This window comes from Aotus nancymaae, unplaced genomic scaffold (genome assembly GCF_030222135.1).
Source record: "Aotus nancymaae isolate 86718 unplaced genomic scaffold, 86718_ANA_hifiasm-v0.15.2.pri h1tg000058l, whole genome shotgun sequence".
NCBI classification, from domain to species: Eukaryota; Metazoa; Chordata; class Mammalia; order Primates; family Aotidae; genus Aotus; species Aotus nancymaae.
In genome coordinates, this window is record NW_026988472.1 from 2968371 (window position 1) to 2994362 (window position 25992).

The 25992-nt window shown below is 39.0% G+C and overlaps 1 protein-coding gene across 6 annotated transcripts in view; it reads right to left on the minus strand.

The window, feature by feature from the left end:
* The window catches only part of FAAH2 (fatty acid amide hydrolase 2), a 395527-nt gene that overhangs the window by 215355 nt on the left and 154180 nt on the right, over positions 1–25992 (minus strand). For all 6 annotated transcript variants that reach the window (XM_064364306.1, XM_064364308.1, XM_012440368.2 and 3 more), the window contains one exon: positions 6988–7197. In XM_064364306.1, the coding sequence (XP_064220376.1) occupies positions 6988–7197 (210 nt within the window). The remainder of the gene's footprint in view (positions 1–6987; positions 7198–25992) is intronic.

Here is a 25992-nt window from a genome sequence, read left to right on the forward strand (position 1 = left end):
AGTGTTGCAATGAACACATGTATGCATGTATCTTTATAATAAAATGTTTTATATTCCTTTGGGTATATACCCAGTTTAATGGTTAATATTGAGTGTCAACTTGATTAAATTGAAGAATGCAATGTATTGTTCCCGAGTGTGTCTGTGAGAGTGTTGCAAAGGAGATTAACATTTGAGTCAGTGGACTGGAGAGGCAGACCCATCCCCAATCACGACAGACACCATCTAATCAGCATAGCTAGAATAAAGCAGGTAGAAGAAGTTGGAAAGAGCAAACCTTCTGCATCTTCCAGCATTCATCTTTCCTCTATGCTGAATACTCCCTGTCTTCAAACATCAAACTCCAAGTTCTTCAGCTTTTGGATGCTTGGACTCACACAAGTAGTTGGCCAGGAGCTCTCGAGCCTTTGGCCACAGACTGAAGGCTGCATTGTCAGCTTTCATACTTTTGAGGTTTTGGGACTCAGACTGGCTTACTTGCTCCTCAGCTTGCAGAAGGCCTATTGTGGGACTTCACTTCATCATTCTGTGAGCCAATACTCTTCAATATACTCCCATTGATGTATAAATCTATCTTATTAGTTCTGTTCCTCTAGAGAACCCTGACTAATACACCCAGTGATGGGATTGCTGGGTAAAATGGTATTTCCGCTCCTAGATTTTTGAGCAATTGCTACTGTATTTCCCAAAGGCTGAATTAATTTACATTCCCACCAACTGTGTAAAAGCATTCCTTTTTCTCTGCAAGCTAGCTAGAATCTGTTGTTCCTTGATTTTTTAATAGTTGCCATCCTTACTGGTGTGAGATGGTATCTCGTTGTTTTGATGTGCATTTCTCTAATGATCAATGATGTTTTTTAAAATATGTTTGTTGGCTGCATGAGTGTTATAAGAAGTCTTTGGTCATGTCCTTTGCCCATTTTTTAATGTTTGTTTTTGTTTCTGTTTTTGTTTTTTCTTTTCTTGTAAATTTGTTTAAGTTCCTTGTAGACTGGATATTAGACCTTAGTCAGATGAATAGATTGCAAAAATTATCTCCTATTCTGTAGGTTGTCTGTTCACTCTGATGATAGTTTCTTTTGCTGTGCAGAGCCTCGTTAGTTAACTAGATTCCAGTGGTCAATCTGCTTTTGTTGAAATTGCTTTTGGTGTTTCCATCATGAAATCTTTGCCCATTCCTGTGTCTTGAATGGTGTTACCTAGACTTTCTTCTAAAGTTTTTATAGTTTTGTGTTTTACATTTAAGTCTTTAATCCATATTCAGTCAATTCTTGTACAAGGTGTAAAGAAAGGGTCCAGTTTCCATTTTCTGCATATGGCTAGCTAGTTCTCCCAGCACCATTTATTAAATGGAGAACACATTCCCTACTGCTTGTTTTTTTTAGGTTTGTAGAAGATCAGATGATTATAGTTGTGCAGTTTTATTTCTGAGTTGTCTATTATGCTCCATTGGTCTATGTGTCTCTTTTGGTACCACTACTATGCTATTTTGGTTACTGTAGCCTTGTAGTATAGTTTGAAGTTGGGCACCATGATGTCACCAGCTTTGTCATTTTTGCTTAGGATTTTCTTGGCTATTTGGGCTCTTTTTTGTTTCTGTATAAATTTTGAAATTTTTTTTTTCTAATTGTCTGTAGAATGCCAATGGTAGCTTAATCAGAATAGCATTGAATCTATATATTACTCTGGGCAGTATGGCCATTTTCGTGATAATGGTTCTTTCTATCCATGAGCATGAAATTTTTTTCCATTTGTTTGTGTCCTATCTGATTTACTTGGGCATTAGTTTGTAGTTCTCCTTGAAGAAGTTCTTCACTTTCCTTGTTAGCTCTATTCTTAGGTGTTGTATTCTCTTTGTAGCAATTGTGATTGGGAGTTCATTCATGATTTGTCTCTATTTGTGTGTTGCTGGTGTATAGAAATGGTAGCAATTCTTTCACATTGATTTTGTAGTCTAAGAGGTTGCTGAAGTTGTCTATCACTTTAAGTAGCTTTTGGGCTGTGACGATGAGGATTTGTAGATATATGATTGTGTAATCTGCAAGCAAAGGTAATTTGACTTTCTCTCTTCCTATTTAAATATGCTTTATTTCTTTTGCTTGCCTAATTTCCCAGCCAGAACATCAAATACTATATTGTATAAGAGTGGTGAGAGAGGGCATCCTTGTCTTCTGCCAGTTTTCAACGGGAATGCTTTTGCCCATTCCAGCTTTTGCCTATTCAGTGATATTGACTGCGAGTTTGTCATATATAGATGTTATTATTTAGAGGTATGTTCCTTCAATAAGTAGTTTATTGAAAGTTTTTAATATAAAGAGATGTTGAATTTCAGTAAAGGCCTTTTCTGCATGTATTGAAATAATCATGTGTTTTATTATTTTTAGATCTGTTCAAGCAACAAATGATATTTATTGATTTGCATATGTTGAAACAAACTTGTATCCTAGGGATGAAACTAACTTGTTTGTGGTGGATAAGCTATTTGATGTGCTGCTAAATTCTATTTGCCAGTATTTTATTGAGGATTTTTGCATCGATGTTCATCAAGGATATTGGTCTAAAGTTTTCTATTTTTATTATTTCTCTGCCAGGTTTTCTTATCTGGATGATGCTAGCCTCATAAAATGAGTTAGAAAAAAAATTCCCTCCTTTTCAAATTTCTGGAATAATTTCAGCAGAAATGGAACCAACTCCTCTTTGCACCTGAGGTAGAATTCAGCTGTAAATCCATCTGGTCCTAGGCTTTTTTTTTTTTTTTTTTTTTTGTAGGCTATTTATTACTGCCTCAATTTTAGAATTCATTCTTGTTCTCTTTAGAGATTCAATTATTTCTTGGTTCAGTCTTATGAGGGTGTATAAATCCAGAAATTTTTTCCATTTCTTCTAAATTTTCTAGTTTTGTCCATAAAGGTGTATGAAGTGATCTCTGATAGTTGTTTGTATTTCTGTGGGGTCAGTGGTAATAATCCCTTTATCATTTCTGATTTTGTCTATTTAATTCTTCTCTCTTTTCTTTTTTAGTCTAGCTAGCAATCTTTTTTTCTTTTTTTCTTTTTTCAGAAAAACAGTTCCTGGATTCATTAATTTTTTGAAGAACTTTTCGTGTCTCTATCTCCTTCAGTTCTGCTCTAATCTTGGTTATTTCTTGTTTTTTCCTAGCTTTGGGGTTTGTTTGCTCTTACATCTATGCTACTTTTAGTAGTGATGTTAGATTGTCGAGTTAAGATCTTTTTAGCTTTTTGATGTGGGCATTTAGTGCCATAAATTTCCAACTCAACAGTGCTTTAGTCATGGCCCAGAGATTCTGGTACATTGTGTGTTTGTTCTCATTAGTTTCAAAGAGCTTCTTGATTTCTGTGTTAATTATTTATCCAGAAGTCATTAAGAAGCAGGTTGTTCGATTTCCATGTAGTTGTGTGGTGTGGGGTGACTTTCTTTATCTTGAGTTTTAATTTGATGGCGCTGTGATCTGAGAGACTGTTTTTTATATATGATTGAAGTTTCTTTGCATTTAATGAGGAATTCTTTTTTTTTTTTTTTTTTTTGGACACTCATGCTCCGTTGCCTGCCTGGAGTGCAGTGGCATAATCTTGGATCACTTCAACCTCCACCTCCTGGGTTCAAGCCCTTCTCCTGTCTCAGCTTCACAACTAGCTGAGACTACAGGCACATGCCATAATGTCCAGCTAATTTTTGTATTTTTCATAGAGATGGGGTTTCACCATGTTGGCCAGGATGGTCTCGATCTCTTGGCCTCATGATCTGCCCATCTCGGCCTCCCAAAGTGCTAAGATTACAGGCATGAGTGACCATGCCGAGCCAAGGGATGTTTTCCCTCAAATTATGTGATAAATTTTAGAGGTACGTGCCATGTGATGATGAGAAGAATGTGTTTTCTATTGTTTGGGGTGGAAAGTTCTGAAGATATCTATCAGGTCCACTTGATCCAGAGCTAAGTTCAGGTCCTGAATATCTTTGTTAATATTCTGTCTCAATGATCTGTCTAATATTTTCAGTGGGGTGTTAAGTTCTCCCACTACTTTTGTGTGGGAGGCTAAGTCTCTGGTTTTAACTGACTATATTGTATGTTTCCATTTATTCTCCTCTGTTGTTAAAGAATACTTTTTTTACTTTAATATTTGCCCTTGAGTTTGCAATATACCTTTAGAACTAACTCAAGTCTCCTTCAAGTGACATTCTGCCACCTCCCAAGTAGTGTGATTATCTTATAAAAGAACATTCCCAATTCCTTTATTCCATCCCATCTAACATTGTCATTCATTTCAACTTTTTTTTTACATGAATTCAAGTTTTTGGCCTTTATTATTTTTCTTCTCTCTGAAGAATGTATTTTAACATTTCTTGGTCTATTGCTGTACTGGCAACAGATTCCCTCAATATTTCTTTGTCTCAGAGCATCTTTATTTCTTTTTCACTTTAGAAGAATAGCTCTGCTAGATAGTTTTAAGTTAATGATTACATCAATGGTTTAAATATTTGACTCCTATCTTTTTTGTTTTGTTTTGTTTTGTTTTGTTTGAGACAGAATCTCCCTCTGACACCCAGACTGGAGTGCAGTGACGTGATCTCAGTTCACTGCAACCTCTGCCTCTTGAATTCAAGTGATTCTCCTGCCCCAGCCTCCCAAGTAGCTTGGTATTACAGGTGCCTGCTGCCACTACCGGCTAATTTTTGTATTTTTAGTAGAGACGGGGTTTCACCATGTTGGCCAGACTGGTCTCAAGCTCCGAACCACAAGTGACCCACCTGCCTTGGCCCCCCAGAGTGGACCCCCATCTCTTATTGTTTGCATGGTTTCTGAAGAAATGACCAATATAATTCTATCTTTGCTCTTGTATAGATAATGTATGTTTTTTCTTCTTTATTTTTTTCTTTCTCTTTAGTCTTCTAAGAATGAAATAGTATGCTAGGTGTAGATTTTTTTTCAAATATTTATTCTGTTGTTTCTTAAAATATCTTTCTTCTCTTCCTGCTGTTCAAATTATATATGTGTATTCTATGAATTTGTGCTCCACAGTTATTAGATAGTCTGTTCTGTCTTTTTCATTATTTTTCTTCCTTTTTACATTTCAGTTTCGGAAGTTCCTGTTGACAGATCTTCCACATCACTGAAGCTTTCCTATTTTGTATACAATATATTGATGAGCACATCAAAGATGTTCATTTATTTTGTTTTTTATTTCTAGCATTTCTTTTTGATTCTTGAAGTTCTCATCTGTCTTCTTATATTACAGATCTTTGCTTGCATGTTCAACATTTTTTCCATTATAGCCCTTACCATATTAACCACAAATGGTTTCAATTCTCAGTCTGATAATCTCAATATCTCTGCCATATTTGAATCTAATCTTGATGTTTGCTTTGTCTTTTCAAACTGTGAATTTTGTCTTTTAGTATGCCTTATAATTGTTTTGTTGAAAGCTAAACATGATGTACTGAGATAAAAGAACTTAAGGTATTTGGCTTTTAAGGTGAGGTTTTATGTTTACCTGGCTAGGGATTAGTCTGTGTTTACTGTCTCCTGTAGCCATAGATGTCAGGTGCAATATTTTCAACTGGTGCCATTGTTTTCACCTCCCTTGTTGTCTTTGGGTTTCCCTAGAGGCTTCTTAAATAACATCTATGATGTACAGTTCTTCCAGTTTATTTAGAACCCCCATTATACAAAATCCCTATTTGTGTAGTGGATTGGTATGAAGGCAAAGAGAGGAAGTATTTTATAGTCATATGATTAGGTCTCACTCATTTAGTTAGCGTGTTCCCCTGCACTGTGACCCTAACATGTGCTTCCCAATTTTATTCTTCTTTGACCCCTTCAGTAAGACAGAAAGCCTAGAGAGGACTGGAGTTGTATATTTCCTTTCCTCTAGGTCAAGTCCATTAGTTTTTTGTAAAACTTCACTCAGTTAGGTTCTGATAAAATAGTTTCTCTGAGGACATTCCTTATTAAAAGAAGAGTATGCTTTGAAAATCGTATTTTAAAATGGCTACTTTTTCTTTCCTCCCCATGCAAGAAGCAAGAGAATATTTCTCTCCAATCTTCACGTGGGAACACAATAGGGCTCCTGTGGGTAAAACTTTTGAAATTGTGTGGGGCCCCTAAGACTCACCCACCATCATAAATTTTGACTCTCAAACTTTTTCACACTGAACCTCCAGCAATTCATCAATTATAGCTTAGGATTTTATCTCTGTGCTGGTTCCTCTAAAATTTTCTGCTCCAAGGCTTCTGTTCTACCAAGTTTTGATTCTCTGTATCTGTCTGTCTTTTCACTCAGTTTTGTGGAAAACCACTGTTTTCCCATTACCTCATCATATTGATAAATCTAAAAGTGGTTGTTAATTTTCAGTTTGTTCCACTTTTGTTCTTATTGTGTGAATTGGAGTAAAAACTTCTAAACTCCGTATATGCTAGACCAGAAACCTGAAGTCACACAAATTTTTTATCATCACAGTAACCTTATAAGTCTGATTTCTTTAATTTAAAATGTGGACATTTTACAAGCAAAGGAAACTGACCTCCCGAGCACCTACTTTATGTTATCAAGGTCACGTAGTAAAAGAAGTGTCAAATGTCTATGTAGCTTTAGCACCCAGAAGCTTAAACATATTTTGCTAACCCACATAAGCATTCATTCAGGTTTAATAAAAGCTTTGTTAATTCTAGTCTCTATACACTTTCTTTCTAGTCTCTATAGACTTTACTATGTTTCCCATCTACGTCACTTGTGGCTTATTCTCAATTACCTCTGCTGGCTACTTCTCCTGTATATATCTTCAAAATATCAGGGTTGACCAAGGCTCTTACATGACCCCCACTTCTTCTCCATCAACACACACATATACTGCGATTTTGTGTCCATTCTTATAGGTTATAGATGCTATACTGTGTCATGTTAATTAGTACAATTCATAATTATTATTGTTAGCACAGATGTTGATGTCCTACTAAAATGTCCAACTCACCAGAACTTCCACCTACAGTATGCTGTAAATCATATGGGTTGTTGGATCGGCCATAGATCTTGTTACTGGATTCATACCACATACACAACTCACTACAGTTAGTTATGCCAAGGGGGATGGCACCAGCTTCCTTCAGTAATGCTACCACAGTGGCATCTGTTTTGGAAATGGCATCACGACGGTTCATGAGTCCAGAAGAATTGGGCATTCCTAAAAGGATCACAGAAAAGAATGTTTAAAAATTATTAAATAAAATAACATTTTCCTCTAGATGTAACCAGAAGGAACATCTCTCACAAAAAGTTGGGGCATTGGGAAGACTGGCACACTCCTAGAAGATCTTCAGAGAGAAGGCATTGAGGGTGGATGGAGGGAAGACACAGATGCTGGGCTGAATGGGGAGAAAGTTAGGAACAATGCACAGGGCTGCTGTTCACTGGGACTTGTTCCTCACTCCCAAAAACACCTGGGGAAAAGGTAAATTGAACAGTCAAGGAGCAACCCACTTTCACCATGGGCCTCTAGAATCATAGCAGGAAAAACACCCTTGACCACCATGGACACTTGGATTAGCAGGGAGAGCTGCTCAGAGACGTGGTAGGGACAGAACTCAAGCTGGAGCAGAATCTGGAAGACTTGATGCCAGAACATCTGGATGAACACAGCAAAGGTTGCTCATGCCCCTGGCTCGGCTGGCTCCCACAGGATACTATAGGCCGAGGAGAAGTGTCAGACCTGAACTCTGCAGGGCCATTTTGCCTATGAGACAGGGTCAGTCCAATCTGAGCATCCCACATTCTGCTGGCTTCTCCCAGGGCCCCAGCTGGCCATGCCTGCTTGCAGTGCAGCCCCTAGGTACCTCCTGGAGATCTGCATCATAGTTCCTGTGCTGTTAGACAGGATATGACCTGCAGAGTTCTGGAACAGAGCTGCCCCAGCAGACAATCCCAGCTAGCTTATACCTTTCCACTAGGGCAGCCTCCCCTGTGCCACTTTGCCAACGTGCACTCACCCATGATGATATCCAACATTGCTTTACTGGTGCTAGTTTGTGTGGGTGGACCTTATCTTTCCTTCTCTACCAGCACACATAATTGTGTGAACCCTTCCATGCCACTACAATTATGTGTGCTACCCCTTCCCCCTGCTGTGCAACAAATGTATCAGATCATTGGAAGCAGAAAGCATGCCAGTGCTGCCCCCACCAGTGCCCCCTTTCTGTGCTGAAACAGCTGCCAGCAGAAACTAGGCATGGAAAAAGTGGACCAACTCACACCCCAAGCAGCCACTGTCATCTGCAGGAACATGCACAGAGGGCCTACACAAACCTGTGCCAATCAGAGCACCCCACCCTCATGATAACACCACCACCAGTGTGAATGTATGCACAGTTGCTACCAGGAAGCCCTATACCCCCAGTCGTGCTGTTAATGCAACTAATTGCTGCAAACACCTGCATGATGGCCAGCCACTGCTGTGAATGACCACAAAAGACAATGCTGTCAATACTGGCAATTGCTGTGAATGCCCACACAAAGGCCAGCACCCTGGCATCTGCTAGAACCCTGCTGCAGCTGACCAACATAAACGCATACATACTGCAGTGGTAGTTGCAACTGGAACATAACAATAAGGGCAGATACTGATGCCACTTACCTATGAAGTGCTTTGACTGGCACCATCCATTGAATTATTGTGACCAGTGGTCTGGCAGCACCTTGGTCTTTCTAGTGGTCCAGGATCACCTCAGCCCTCCCAGAAGGTTCCCTAACCTTTAGAAGCCAGGGAAGAAAGAGGGATCTGAAACCAGTCCCCCAGAATTAGAGCATTGCAATCCAGGAGTACTGAGTTGAGCCTTAGCATTCCAGAAATGTAGCCAGTCAACTGAACCCACGTTATGCCACAATCAAATCACCCAAGGTTATCAAATAGAATAAAAGGAAAAAAAAACTCATTTGAAAAGCAGCAACTTTAAATATTAAATAAACAACAGTCCCACAAAAATAAGAAAGAATCAGCACAAGAACTCTGACAATTCAAAAAGCCAGAATGTCTTCTTTTCTCCAAACAACCACACTACTTCTCAAGCAAGGGTTCTTAACCAGGTGGAGATGGCTGAAATTACAAAAATATAATTCAGAATATACATGGGAAGATCACTGAGATCCAGGAAAATGTTAAAACCCAATCTAAGGAAGCTAGGAGTAACATTAAAAAGATAGAGGAGCTAAAAGGCAAAATAGTCAGTATAGAAAAGAATACAACTAACCTGATAGAGCAGAAAAACACACTACAAAATGAAATCACAAGTGTTAGCAACAGAACACCCAAGCTGAGAAATACATATTGAAGCTTGAAGAATGGCTTTCTAAAATAAAAAAAATTCAAACAAAAATAAAAAAGACTTTTAAAAAAATAAACAAAACCTCCATAAATTATGAGCTAACATAAAGGTACCAAATCTAGGACTTGTTGACATTCCAAAAAAGATAGGAAGAAAGAAGGCAAATTAGAAAACATATTTAAGGATATCACCAATGAGAAAGTTCTCCAACCTAGCTGGAGAGGCCAATATTCAAATTCAGAAAATGCTGAGGACCCACACAAAATGCTTTGTGAGGTCATACCCCCATGGCACATAACTATCAGATTCTCTGCAGTTGAAATGAAAGAAAAAAGTGTTAAAGGCTAGAGAGAAAAGGCAGGTCACTGAGAAAAGGCCCAACAAACTAACAACAGACCTCTCAGCACAAATCCTACATGCCAGAAGAGATTGGGAACCTGTATCTAACAATCCTTAAAAACAAAAATATGTAACCCAGAGTTTTACATTCAACCAAACTAAGCTTCATAAACAAAAGAGAAATAAAGTCTTTTTCAGGAAAGCAAATTCTAAGAAAATTTGTTGCCACTAGATGTGTCTTAAAAGAGCTCCTGGAAGAAGCACTAAATACAGAAATAAGAGGTAATTACAGACCACTACAAAAACACACTTAACTACACAAGTTATACTAAAAAGCCTTAAAGCAAACCAGGCTGCATAACAACCAAGTAACAAAATGATAACAGCAGCAAGTCCCAACATATCAGTACTAACGTTGAATGTAAACAGGCTAAATGCCCAATTAAAAGGCACAGAGTGGCAAGCCAGATAAAGAAGAAAGACTCATTGGTATGTTGTCTTCAACAAACCAATATCACATGCAATGACACCCATAGGCTCAAAATTTCAAAATGGGAGAAAAATCTACCAAGCAGATGGAAACCAGAAAATAAGCAGAGGTTGCAATTTGAATTTTTTATTATACTTTAAGTTCTGAGATACACATACAGAAGGTCAACGTTTGTTACATAGGTATGCATGAGCCATGGCAGTTTGCTGCACACATCAACCCATCATCTACATTAGGTATTTCTCCTAATACTATTCCTTCCCTAGCTCCCCACCCCACAACAGGCCCTGGTGTGTGATGTTCCCCCACCCCCCATGTAAATGTGTTCTCATTGCTCAATTTCCACCTATGAGTGAGAACATGTGGTGTTTCTTTACCTGTCCTTGTATTAGTTTGCTGAGAATGATGGCTTCCAGCTTCATCCATGTCCATGTGAAGGACATTAACTCATTTTTTGTGGCTGCATAATATTCAATGGTGTATATGTGCCACATTTTCTTTATTCAGTCTATCATTGATGGACATTAGGGTTGGTTCCAAGTCTTTGCTATTGTGAACAGTGCTGCAATAAACATACGTGTGCATGTGTCTTTATAGTGAATGGTTTATAATCCTTTGGGCATATACCCAGTAGTGGGATTGCTGTGTCAAATTGTATTGTGGTTCTAGATCCTTGAGGAATTGACACACTGACTTTCACAATGGATGAACTAAATTACACTCCCACAAGCTGTGTATAACCGTTCATATTTCTCGACATCCTCTCCAGCCTCTGTTGTTTCCTGACATTTTAATGACTGCCATTCTAACTGGCATGAGCTGATAGCTCATTGTGGATTTGATTTCCATTTCTCTAATAACCACGTGATGATGAGCTTTTTTCTTTTTTTTTTTTTTTTTCAACATGAGATAATTATTTAATGACACAGGAAAATATCATGTTATGAAACAAGCTGGTTACAAGCAGAATGTAGATGACTTCATTTTTGATAAAAAAATTAAAAAGCACAAACATGCATATAAAAATTAGATTAAGTACAAAATATCAATAGCATTTACTTCTGCTCAGTAATTAAATATTCTTCCCTTTGTTTTTGTCTTTTAAAAAACACTATTTCTGGGGGAGGGGGGAAGGAAAACATGATCCTGGAGAGAGTTATTAAACACCAGGAAATAGGAATCCAAGAAGCCAATCCAGGAGCCCAGCAGTCAAGGTTGGAAGCCTAGGACAGGTCCGACCAGGCTGATGACAGCCAAGCCCAGAAATAGAAGATTGTTCTTTTCTTTTCCTACTGGAATGTTCTTTACCAAACAGTTTCCTCTACATTAGATGTTAGCACTTCTTACATTTAATGGGATCCTATGATTAACTGGCACAACAGCCAAATGATGCTAGCAAGACAAGATGAGCTTTTTGTCATATGCCTGCTGTCCACATAAATATCTTCTTTTGAGAAATGTCTGTTCATATCCTTCACCCACTTTGTGATAGAGTTGTTTGTTTTTTTCATGTAAATATTTAAAGTTCTTTATGGATTCTGCACATTAGCCTTTTGTCAGATGGACAGGTGGCAAAAATTTTCTCCCATTCGGTAGCTTCCCTGTACACTCTGATGATAGTTTCTTTTGATGCACAGAAGCTCCTTATATTAATTAGATTCCATTTGTCAATTTTGGCTTTTGTTGCCATTGCTTTTGGTGTTTTAGCCATGAAGTCTTTGCCCATGCCTATGTCCTAAATGTCATTGCCTAGGTTTTCTTCCAGGGATTTTATGGTCTTAGGTCTTACATTTAAATATTTAATCCATCTTGAGTTAATTTGTTTATAAGGTATAGGGAAAAGGTCCAGTTTGGTTTTCTGCATATGGCTAACCAGTTTTCTCAAAATCGTTTATTAAATAAGGAATCTTTTCCCCATTGCTTGTTTTTGTCAGATTCATCAAAAATCATATGGTTGCAGATGTGGGACATTCTTTCTGAGGCCTCTGTTCTGTTCCATTGGTCTATATCTCTGTTTTGGTACCAGTACCATGCTGTTTTGATTACTGTAACCTTGTAGTATAGTTTGAAGTTAAGTAGCATGATGCCTCCAGTGTTGTTCTTTTTACTTAGGATTGTCTATGCTATTCAGGATCTTTTCTGGTGCATATGAAATGTAAAGTAGTTTTTTTTTTTTTTCTAATTCTGTGAAGAAAGTCAAAGGTAACTTGATGGGAATCGCATTGAATATATAAATTACTTTGGGCAGTCTGACTATTTTCACAATATCGATTCTTCCTATCCACAAGCATGGAATGCTTTTCCATTTTGTTGTTTCCTCTTTTATTTTCTTGAGCAGTGGTTTGTAATTCTGCTTGAAGACGTCATTCACATCCCTTGTTAGTTGTATTCCTAGGTATTTTATTCTCTTTGTAGCAGTTGTGAATGGGAGTTTGCTCATGATTTGGCTCTCTGTCGATTATTGGTGTATAGAAATGCTTGTGATTTTTGCACATTGATTTTCTATCCTAAAACATTGCTGAAGTTGTTTATCAGCTTAAGGATATTTTGAGCTGAGACAATGGGGTTTTTTAAGTACACAATCATTTCACCTGCAAACAGAGACAATTTGACTTCCTCTTTTCCAATGTGAATACCCTTTATTTGTTTATCTTGCCTGATTGCCCTGGCCAGAAGTTCCAATACTATGTTGAATAGAAGTGGTGAGAGAGGGCATTTTTGTCTTGTGCCAGTTTCAAAAGGAATGCTTCCAGTTTTTTCCCATTCAGAACGATATTGGCTATGGGTTTGCATAAATAGCTCTTATTATTTTGAGTTACGTTTCATCAATACTTAGTTTATAGAGAGTTTTTAGCATGAAGCTGTGTTGCTGTGTTGAATATTATCTAAGGACTTTTCTCCATCTATTAAGATAAACGTGGTTTTTGTCATTGGTTCTGTTTATGTGATGGTTTAGGTTTACTGATTTGCATATATTGAACCAGTCTTGCATGCCAGGGATGAAGCTGATTTGATTATGGAAGATAAGCTTTTTGATGTGCTGCTGAATTTAGTTTGCCAGTGTTCAATTGAAGATTTTCACATCAATGTTCATCAGGGATATTGACCCAAAATGTGCTTTTGTGTGTGTGTCTCTGACAGGTTTGGTACCTGGATAATGCTAGTATCATAAAATGAGTAAGGGTAGAGTCCTTTTTCTTCTATTGTCTGGAATTGTTGTAGAAGGAATGGTACCATCTCCTTTTTGTACTTATGGTAGAACTCAGCTCTGAATTTGTCTGGTCTTGGGCTTTACATGGTTGGCAGGCTATTAATTACTTCCTCAGTTTCAGAAATTGTTTGATCTATTCAAAGATTAGACTTCTTCCTGGTTTAGTCTTGGAAGAATGCATGTGACCAGGAATTTATTCATTTCTTCTAGATTCTCCTGTTTATTTGCATAGAGGTGTTTATAGTATTATCTGATGGTAGTTTGTATTTCTGTGGGATTAATGCTGATATCCCCTTTAAATTTATTTTTGTAACTATTTGATTATTATCTCTTTTCTTCTTTATTAGTCTGGCTAGCGATCTATTTATTTTGTTAATCTTTTCAGGAAACAAGCTCCTGGATATATTGATTTTTCTATATACTTCAAGTTATGAGGTATATGGGTAGACTGTGCAGGATGGATACATAGGTATACACATGACATGGTGGTTTCCTGCATCCATCCCTCTGTCATCTACATTAGGCATTTCTCCTAATGTTTTCATTCCCCAAATCCACCACCCCCTGCTATCCCTCCCCTAGCTCCCTGACACCCCAACAGACCTCAGATTGTGATACTTCCCTCCCTGTTTCCATGTGTTCTCATTGTTAAAAACCGCCTATGAGTGAGAACACGTGGTGCTTTGTTTTCTGTTCTTGTGTCAGTTTGCTGAGAATGATGGTTTCCAGGTTCATCGATGTACCTACAAAGGACACAAACTGCTTTTTGTGGCTGCATAGTATTCCATGGTGTATATGTGCCACATTTCCTTTGTCCAATCTATCATCACTGGCTATTGGGGTTGGTTCCAGGTCTTTGCTATTGTAAACAGTGCCACAATGAACATACATGTGCATGTTTCTTAATAATAGAATGATTTATAATCCTTTGGGTATATACCCAGTAATAGGATTGCTGGGTCAAATGGAATTTCTATTTCTAGGACCTTGAGGAATTGCCACACTGTCTTCCACAATGGTTGAACTAATTTACACTCCCACCAACAGTGTAAAAGTGTTCCTAGATCTCCACAACCTCTTCAGCATCTGTTGTCTCCAGATGTTTGAATGACCACCATTCTAACTGGCATGAGATGCTATCAAAAAGAGGTTTTGATTTGCATTTCTCTAATGACCAGTGATGATGAGCATTTTTTCATATGTTTGTTTGCCTCATATATTTCTTCTTTCAAAAAGTGTCTGTTCAAATCCTTTGCCCACTTTTGGATGGGTTTGTTTCTTTTTTCCTTGTAAATCTGTTTTAGTTCTTTGTAGATTCTGGATATTAGCCCTTTGTCAGATGGGTAGATTGCAAAAATTTTTTCCCATTCTGTTGATTGCTGGTTCACTCTAATGATTGTTTCTTTTGCTGTGCAGAAGCTCTGGAGTTTAATTAGGTCCCATTTGTCTATTTTGGCTTTTGTTGCCAATGCTTTTGCTGTTTTAGTCATGAAGTCCTTGTCTATGCCTATGTCCTGAATGGTTTTGCCTAGGTTATATTCTAGGGTTTTTATGGTGATATGTCTTATGTTTAAATCTTTAATGTATCTGGAGTTAACTTTAGTTTAAGCTGTCAGAGGGATATAGTTTCTGCTTTCTGCAAACTGAGAGCCAGTTTTGCCAACACCATTTATTAAACAGGGAATACTTTCCCCATTGCTTGTTTTTGTGAGGTTTGTCAAAGATCAGATGGTTGTAGATGTGTGGCACTGCCTCTAAGGCCTCTGTTATGTTCCATCAGTCTATATCTCTGCTTTGGTACCAGTACGATGCTGTTTTGATTATGGTAGCCTTGTAGTATAGTTTGAAGACAGGTAGTGTGATGCTTCCCGCTTTGTCCTTTTTGCTTAGAGTTGACTTGGCTATGCGGGCTCTCTTTTGGTTCCATATGAAGATTAAGGTGGTTTTTTCCAGTTCTATGAAGAAAGTCATTGGTAGCTTGATGGGGATAGTATTGAATCTCTAAATTACTTTGGGCAGTATGGCCATTTTCACGATATTGATTATTCCTAACCATGGACATAGAATGTTTCTCCATCTGTTTGTATCCTCTCTTAATTCTTTGAAAAGTGGCTTGTAGTTCTCCTTGAAGAGGTCCTTTACATTATTTGTTAGTTGTATTCCTAGGTATTTTATTCTCTTTGTAACAATTCTGAATGGCAGTTCATTCATAATTTGGCTCTATGTCTGTTATTGGTATATAGGAAAGCTTGCAAGTTTTGCACATCGATGTTGTATCCTGAGACTTTACTGATGTTGCTTATCAGTTTCAGGAAATTTTGGGCTGAGACGATGGGGTCTTCTAAATATACAATCATATCGTCTGCAAATAGAGATAATTTGATTTCCTCCTTTCCTATTTGAATACCCTTTATTTCTTTTTCTTGCCTGACTGCTCTGGCTAGAACTTCCAATACTATATTGAATAGGAGTGGTGAGAGAGGGCATCCTTTTCTAGTGCCAGTTTTCAAAAGTAATGCTTCCAGTTTTTGCCCATTCATTATAATGTTGTCTGTGGGTTTGTAATAAATAGCTTTTATTATTTTGAGATATGTTCTGTCAATACCTAGTTTATTCTGAGTTCTTAGCATAAAGGGCTGTTGAATTTTGTCAAAGGCCTTCTCTGCATCAATTGAGATAATCATGTGGTTTTTGTCTTTGGTTCTGTTTATGTAGTGGATTACGTTTATAGACTTGCGTATGTTGGACAAGCCTTGCATCCCTGGGATGAAGCCCGCTTGATCATGATGCATAAGCCTTTTGACATGCTGTTGCAATTGGTTTGCATGTATTTTATTGAAGATTTTTGCATCTATGTTCATCATGGCTATTGGTCTGAAGTTTTCTTTTCTTGTTGAGTCTCTGCAGGGTTTTGGTATCAGGATGATGTTGGTCTCATAAAATGATTTGGGAGTGAGGGATCCAAGATGGCCTATTAGAAGCAGCTCAGGATTACAGCTCCCAGTGAAAGTGCAGAGGGTGAGTGGACACAGCATTTCCAGACGGAATTTTATTGTCCACAGGCCAGAAGATTTCCAGGTGGAGAAGCCCCACAGGTCACTAGCGGGGTTGGTTTGGCCGGCGCCGCTGTTTTGGCTGGCACCGCTGTTTTGCTGGTGCTGGGGTGCATTGGTTCTCCGTATAAAATACACGGGTCTTGGCACCATTTTAGCTGGTGATTGGAGCTCCAGGAAGGCAGACTTGCCCATTCATCTGATTAAAAATGGGACTGAAACAGGGAGCCAGGCCAGGAGATTCCCAGGCAAAAAAGTGCCACGAATCTAAGCACCGCTGTTTCAGCTGGCACAATGGGTCGCCACAAGGGAAATCACACAGATCCTGGTGACTTTTCAACAGGCAACTGGAACACCTGGGAGAGAGTCGACCATTCAACTAAAAAAAAAAGCTCTGAGCAGGGACCCAGGTGACCAGGCTTGGCTGGTCCCACCCCCACAAAAAAACAGCAATTGTAAATGCTCTGGGCTGAGAGTTTCACAGCAAGCACAGCTGAACCCAGAAAGGTCCAGCTCTGTGAAGAAGGGACATCTGACATTAATTACCGAGGCACTTCACCACTACAGAGGTAGTCTGCCATTGCTAAGGCAGCCCACCATTGCCTAGGCAGTCCGCCATTAGAGGTGAGCCACCATTGTCGAGGCAGTTCTAACTACACCCATATCAACAGGACTGCAGGGAAGTTCACACGGCAGCTGGGTGGAGCCCACAGCAGCTCAGCAAAGCCTCTGCAGGCAGTGACTAGGCTGCCTCCTCACTGCACAGGGCATACCTGAAAAAAAGGCAGCATCACAAGGGAAACTCATAAATAAAGCCCTAACTCCCCAGGACAGAGCACCTGGGGAAAAAAAAGGGGGTTTATGAGTTCTGCTGCAGCAGATTTAAACGTACATGCCCAGCAGCTCTAAATGAACAACGGAGCTCACATCTCAGCACTCGAGCTGCTATAAAGGACAAACTGTCTCCTCAAGCAGCTGCCTGACCCCCGTATATCCAAAGAATCACCTCATAAAGGAGAGATCAGACTAAAATTTGGCGGGTATCCTTCTGGGAAAAAGAGAGCAGAAGAAGGAACTGGCACCACCCCTTACTGCTCTGCAGCCAGAGCAGGTGATCCCCAGGCAAGCAGGGCCTGGAGTGGACCTCAGCAGTCCTACAGCAGAGGGGCCAGACTGTTAGAAGGAAAACTAAGAAACAGAAAGAAATAACTTCATCATCAACAAACTGGACGTCCACACAGAGACACGATCTAAAAGTCAACAACTACAAAGATGACAGGTGGATAAATCCACAAAGATGGGAAGAAACCAGCGCAAAAAGAATGAAAACATCTGAAACCAGAAGGTCTCTCCTCCTACAAGGGATCACAACTCCTCACCAGCAAGGGAACAAGGCTGGATAGAGAATGAGTGTGATGAATTAACACAATCGGGCTTCAAAAGGTGGGTAATAAGAAACTTCTGAGAGCTAAAAGAAAATGTTCGAACCAAATGCAAAGAAACTAATAACCTGGAAAAAAGGTTTGACAAAATGCTAATGAGAATAGACAACTTAGAGAGGAATATAAGTGAATTTATGGAGCTGAAAAACACAACACGAGAACTTCACGAAGCATACACAAGTTTCAACAGATGAATTGACCAAGCAGAATAAAGGATATCAGAGGTCGAAGACCAACTCAATGAAATAAAAAGAGAAGGCCAGAATAGACAAAAAAGGGTAAAAAAGAATGAACAAAGTCTCCAAGAAATATGGGACTATGTGAAAAGACCTATTCTACGTTTTATAGGTGTACCTAATTGTGACGGAGAGAATGAATCCAAGCTGGAAAATACTCTTCAGGATATTATTCAGGAAAACTTCCCCAACCTAGCAAGGCAGGCCAATATTAAACTCCAGTAAATACAGAGAACACCACAAAGATATTCCTCAAGAAGAGCAACCCCAAGGCACATAATCATTAGATTCACCAGGGTTGAAATGAAGGAGAAAATGCTAAGGGCAGCCAGAGAGAAAGGTCGGTCTACCCACAAAGTGAAGACCATCAGACTCATAGCAGATCTCTCAGCAGAAACCGTACAAGCCAGAAGAGAGTGGGGGCCAACATTCAACATCCTTAAGGAAAAGAACCTTCAACCCAGAATTTCATATCCAGCCAAACTGAGCTTCAAAAGCGAAGGAAAAATAAAATCCTTTGTAACCAAGAAAGAACTCAGAGATTTCATCACCATCAGGCCTGCTTTACAAGAGCTCCTGAAAGAGGCACTAATCATTGAAAGGAGCAATCAGTACCAGCCACTCCAAAAACATACCAAATGGTAAAGAGCATCAACACAATGAAGAACCCGCATCGACTAACGGGCAAAACAGTCAGATAGCATCAAAATGGCAGTATCAAATTCATATATAGCAATATTAACCCTAAATGTAAATGGGCTAAATGCCCCAATCAAAAGACACAGACAGGCAAATTGGATAAAAAGCCAAAACCCATCACTGTGCTGTATCCAGGAAACCCATCTCACATGCAAGGATACACAAAGGCTCAAAATAAAGGGATGGAGGAAGATTTACCAAGCAAATGGAGAGCAAAAAAAAAAAAAGCAGGAGTTGCAATTCTCTTCTCTGATAAAATAGATTTTAAACCAACAAAGATCAAAAGAGACAAAGACGGACATTACATAATGGTAAAAGGATCAATGCAACAAGAAGAGGTAACGATCCTAAATATATATGCACCCAATAAAGGAGCACCCAGATACATAAGGCAAGTTCTTAATGACTTACAAAGAGACTTAGACTCCCACACAATAATAGTGGGAGAATTTAACACCCCATTGTCAATATTAGACAGATAAACCACACAGAAAATTAACAAGGATATCCAGGACTGGAACTCAGACCTGGACCAAGCAAACCTAATACACATTTACAGAACTCTCCACTCCAAATCCACAGAATATACATTCTTCTCAGCACCACATCACACCTACTCTAAAACTGACCACATAATTGGAAGTAAATCACTCCTCAGCAAATGCAAAAGAACGGAAATCAAAACAAACAGTCTCTCAGACCACAGTGCAATCAAATTAGAACTCAGAACTCAGAAACTAACGCAGAACCACACAACTTCATGGAAACGGAACAACTGGTTCTTGAATGTTGACTGGATAAACAATGAAATGAAGGCAGAAAGAAAGATGTTCTTCAAAACCAACAAGAACAAAGACACAACATACCAGAATGTCTGGGACACATTTAAAGCAGTCTCTAGAGAAAAATATATAGCAATAAATGCCCACATGAGAAGTAAAGAGAGATCAAAAATTGACACCCTATCTTCAAAATTGAAAGAGCTAGAGGAGCAAGATCAAAAAAAACTCAAAACCTAGCAGAAGACGAGAAATAACTAAGATCAGAGCAGAACTGAAGGAGATAGAGACACAAAAATCCCTTCAAAAAATCAATAAATACAGGAGCTGGTTTTTAGAAAACATCAATAAAATAGACCACTAGCCAGATCAATACAAAAGAAAAGAGAGAATAATCAAATAGTTGCAATAAAAAATGATAAATGAGATATCACCACAGATTCCACAGAAATTCAAACCATCATCAGAGAGTATTATAAACAACTCCATGCACATAAACTAGAAAACCTGGAAGAAATGGATCAATTCCTGGACACTTTCCTCCTCCCAAGCCTAAACCAGGAAGAAGTCGAAACCCTGAATAGACCAATAACAAGGTCTGAAGTCGAGGCAGCAATTAAGAGCCTACCACCCAAAAAAAGCCCAGGCCCAGATAGATTCACAGCCGAATTCTACCAGACTTACAAAGAGGAACTGGTACCATTCCTACTGAAACTATTCCAAATAATCCAAAAAGAGGGAATCCTTCCCAAATCACTTTATGAGACCAAAATCATCCTGATACCAAAACCTGGCAGAGACTCAACAAGGAAAGAAAACTACAGGTCAATATCCATGATGACCATAGATGCAAAAATCTTCAATAAAATACAGGCAAGTCGATTGCAACAGCACATCAAAAAGCTTAACCATCATGATCAAGTAGGATGCATCCTGGGGATGCAAGGCTGCTTCAACATATGCAAGTCAATAAACGTAGTCCATCACAAAAAAACCCTCAATAAACTAGGTATTGATGAAACATATCTCAAAATAATAAAAGCTATTTATGACAAACCAACAGCCAATATCATAGAGAATGGGCAAAAACTGGAAGCATTCCCTTTGAAATCTGGCACTAGACAAGGATGCCCTCTCTCACCACTCCTATTCAATATATTACTGGAAGTTCTAGCCAGAGCAATCAAACAAGAAAAGGAAATAAAGGGTATTCAAATAGGAAAGGAGGAAGTCAAATTGTCTCAATTTGCAGACGACATGATTGTATATCTGGAAGACCCCATCGTCTCAGCCCAAAATCTCCTGAAACTGATAAGCAACTTCAGCAAAGTCTCAGGATACAAAATCAATGTGCAAAAATCACAAGCATTCCTATACACCAATAACAGACTTAAAGAAAGCCACATCAAGAACGAACTGCCATTCACAATTGCTACAAAGAGAATACAATACCTAAGAATACAACTAACAAGGAACATAAAGGACCTCTTCAAGGAGAACTACAAACCTCTGCTCAACGAAATAAGAGAGGATACAAACAGATGGAGAAATATTCCATGTTCATGGTTAGGAAGAATCAATATTGTGAAAGTGTCCATACTGCCAAAAGTAATTTACAGATTCAACGTTATCCCCATCAATCTACCAATGACCTTCTTCACAGAACTGGAAAAAAACACCTTAAACTTTATATGGAACCAAAAGAGAGCCCACATAGCCAAGTCAATTCTAAGCAAAATGAACAAAGCAGGAGACATCACACTACCAGACTTCAAACTACACTACAAGGCTACAGTAATCAAAACAGCATGGTACTGGTACCAAAACAGAGATATAGACGAATGGAACAGAACAGAGGACTCAGGGGCAATACAACATATCTACAACCATCCGATGTTTGACAAACCTGACAAAAACAAGCAAGAGGGAAGGGATTTCCTGTTTAAGAAATGGTGTTGGGAAAACTGGCTAGCCATGTGCAGAAAGCAGAAACTGTACCTCTTCCTGACACCTTACACTAAAATTAACTCTGGATGGATTAAAGACATAAACATAAGACCTAACACCATAAAAACCCTAGAAGAAACCCTAGGCAAAACCATTCAGGACATAGGCGTAGGCAAAGACTTCATGACCAAAACACCAAAAGCATTGGCAATAAAAGCCGAAATACACAAATAGGACCTAATCAAACTCCACAGCTTCTGCAAGGCAAAAGACACAGTTATTAGAGTGAATCAGCAACCAACAGAATGGGAAAAAATTTTTGCAATCTACCCATCTGACAAAGGGCTGATATCCAGAATTTACAAGAACTAAAACAGATTTACAAGAGAAAAACAAACAAGCCCATTCAAAAGTGGGTGAAGGATATGAACAGACACTTTACATAAGAAGACATACATGAGGCCAACAAGCATATGAAAAATGCTCATCATCACTGGTCATTAGAGAAATGCAAATCAAAACTACATTGGGATACCATCTCACGCCAGTTAGAATGGCGATCATTAAAAAATCTGGAGACAACAGATGCTGGAGAGGATGTGGAGAAATAGGAACATTTTTATACCATTGGTGGGAGTGTAAATTAGTTCAACCATTGTGGAAGACAGTGTGGTGATTCTTCAAGGACGTAGACAGAGAAGTTCCATTTGACCCAGCAATCCCATTACTGGGTATATATCCAAAGGATTATAAATACTTCTACTATAAGGACACATGCACACGAATGTTCATTGCAGCACAGTTTACAATAGCAAAGACCTGGAACCAACCCAAATGCCCATCGATGATAGACTGGATAGGGAAAATGTGGCACATATACACCGTGGAATATTATGCAGCCATCAAAAACGATGAGTTCATGATCTTTGTAGGGACATGGATGAACCTGGAAACCATCATTCTCAGCAAACTGACACAAGAACAGAAAATCAAACACCACATGTTCTCACTCATAGGTGGGTGTTGATCAATGAGAACACATGGACACAGAGAGGGGAGCATCACACACTGGGGTCTGTTGGGGGGAAATAAGGGAGGGACAGCATGGGGTGGGGAGTTGGGGAGAGATAGTATGGGGAGAAATGCCAGATATAGGTGAAGGGAAGGAAGGAAGCAAATCACACTGTCATGTGTATACCTATGCAACAATCTTGCATGTTCTTCACACTTACCCCAAAACCTAAAATCCAATAAAAAGATGATTTGGGAAGGATTCCCTCTTCTTGGATTGTTTGGAATAGTTTCAGAAGGAATGGTACCAGCTCCTCTTTGTAAGTCTCTAGAATTCGGCTGTGAACCCATCTGGACCTGGGCTTTTTTTGGTGGGTAGGATATTAATTGTTGCCTCAACTTCAGCCCTTGTTATTGGTCTATTTGGGGTTTCGACTTCTTCCTGGTTTAGGCTTGGGAGGGTGCAAGTGTCCCAGAATTTATTCCATTCTTCCAGGTTTCCTGGTTTATGTGCATAGTGTTGTTTGTAGCAATCTCTGATGGTGGCTTATATTTCTGTGGAATCTGTGGTGATATTCCCTTTATCATGTTTTATTGCATCTATTTGATTATTTTCTCTTTTCTTTTTTTATTAATCTGGTTATTGGTCTGTCTGTTATGTTGATCTTTTTAAAAAACCAGATCCTGGATTTATTGATTTTTTGAAGGGTTTTTTGTGTGTCTATCTCCTTCAGTTCTGCTCTGATCTTAGTTATTTCTTGTCTTCTGCTAGGTTTTGAGTTTCCTTGATCTTGCTCCTCTAGCTCTTTTAATTTTGATGATAGGGTGTCAAGTTTAGATCTTTCCTTTCTTCTCATGTGTGCATTTATTGCTATATATTTTCCTCTAGACACTGCTTTAAATGTGTCCCAGAGATTCTAGTATGTTGTGTCTTCTTTCTTGTTGGTTTCAAAGAACATCTTTCTTTCTGCCTTCATTTCATTGTTTATCCAGTCAACATTCAAGAGCCAGTTGTTCAGTTTCCATGAAGTTGTGTGGTTCTGAGTTAGTTTCTGAATTCTGAGTTCTAATTCGATTGCACTGTGGTCCGAGAGACTGTTTGTTATGATTTCCGTTCTTTTGCATTTGCTGAGGAGTTCTGTAAATGTCTATTAGGTTTGCTTGGTCCAGGTCTGAGTTCAAGTCCTGGATATCCTTGTTAATTTTCTGTCTCATTGATCTGTCTAATATTGAGATTGGAGTGTTAAAGTCTCCCACTAGTGTTCTGTGGGAGTCTAAGTCTCTTTGTAAGTCATTAAGAACTTACTTTATGTATCTGGGTGCTCCTTTATTGGTTGTGTATATATTTAGGATCATTAACTCTTCTTTTTTTCATTGATCCTTTTACCATTATGTAATGTCCTTCCTTGTCTCTTTTGATTTTTGTTGGTTTAAATTCTATTTTATCTGAGACTAAGATTGTAACTTCTGCTTTTTTTTCTCTCTCTCCATTTGCTTGGTAAATCTTCCTCCATTTATTTATTTTGAGCCTATATATATCGCTGCATGTGAGATGTGTTTCCTGGATACAGTGCACCGATGGGTTTTGGCTTTTTATCCAATTTGCCAGTCTGTGTCTTTTGATTGGGATATTTAGCCCATTTACATGTAGAATTTGTATTGTTATGTGTGAATTTGATTCTGCCATTTTGATGTTAGCTGGTTGTTTTGCCTGTTAGTTGATGCAGTTTCTTCATTGTGTCACTGCCCTTTACCATTTCATACATTTTTGGAGTGGCTGGTACTGGTTGTTCCTTTCTGTTTAGTGCTTCTTTCAGGAGCTCTTGTAAAGCAGCCCTGGTGGTGATGAAATCTCTGAGTAATTGATTGTTCATAAAGGATTTTATTTCTCCTTCGCTTATGAAACTTAGTTTGGATGGAAATGAAACCCTAAGTTGAAAGTTTTTTCTTTAAGGATGTTGAATATTGGCCCTCACTCTCTTCTGGCTTGTAGGGCTTCTGCTGAGAGATCCGCTATGAGTCTGATGGGCTTTCCTTTGTGGGTGACCCGACCTTTCTCTCTGGCTGCCCTTAGCATTTTTTCCTTCATTTCATCACTGGTCAATCTCACGATTATGTATCTTGGGGTTGGTCTTCTTGAGGAATATCTTTGTGGTGTTCTCCGTATTTCCTGAACTTGAACGTTGGCCTGGCTTGCTAGGTTGGGAAAGTTCTCCTGGATAATATCCTGAAGAGTGTTTCTCAGCTTGGATTCATTCTCTCCATCACATTCAGGTACACCTATCAAACATAGATTAGGCCTTTTCACATAATTCCATATTTCTTAGAGGCTTTGTTCATTTCTTTTGACCCTTTTTTCTATAATCTTGCCTTCTCATTTTATTTCATTGATTTGACCTTTGACCTCTGATATCCTTTCTTCTGCTTGGTCAATTTGGCTGTTGAAACTTGTGTATGCTTCACGAAGTTCTCGTGTTGTGTTTTTCAGCACCATCAATTCATTTATATTCCTCTCTAAGCTGTTTCTTCTCATTAGCATTTCGTCAAACCTTTTTTTCAGGTTCTTAGATTCTTTGCATTGTGTTAGAACATGTTCTTTTAGCTCAGAGAAGTTTCTTATTACCCACCTTCTGACAGAAGTTTTGGTCAATTCATCAGACTCATTCTCCATCCAGTCTTGTTCCCTTTGTCGTGAGGAATTGTGATCCCATGGAGGAGGAGAGGCACTCTGGTTTGGGGTATTTTCATTCTTTTTGCGCTGGTTTCTTCCCATCTTTGTGGATTTATATACCTGTGTTCTTTGTATTTGGTGACTTTCAGGTGGGGTCTCTGAGTGGACACCCTGTTTGTTGCTGATGATGTTATTTCTTTCTGTTTCTTGGTTTTCCTTCTAACAGTCAGGCCTCTCTGCTGTAGGACTGTTGGAGGTTCACTCCAGATCCTGCTTGCCTGGGCCTCAACTGCAGTGGCTGCAGAACAGTAAGGGTTGCTGCCAGTTTCTTCTTCTGCCATGTTTGTCCTAGAAGGATACCTGCCAGATATCAGTCTGAGCTCTCCTTCATGAGTTGACTCTAGATATACAGGGGTCGGGGAGCTGCTCGAGGAGACAGTCTGTCCTTTATAGGAGCTCGAGTGCTGAGCTGTGAACTCTGGTGTTCCATTCAGAGCTGCTGGGCAGGTACGTTCAAGTCTGCTGCAGCAGAACTCATAACAGCCTTTTATTTCCAGGTGCTCTCTCCCTGGAAGGTGGGGCTTTATTTATAAGTTTCCTTCATGCTGTTGCCTTTTTTCAGGGATGCCCCACCCAGTGAGGAGGCAGCCTATTCACATACCAGCAGACATGTTACTGAGCTGCTGTGGGCTCCACCCAGCTGCTGTGCGAACTTCCCTGCAGTCCTGTTTATAGGGGTCTAGTTAGAACTGCCTTGGCAATGGCAGTCTACTTCAGTAGTGG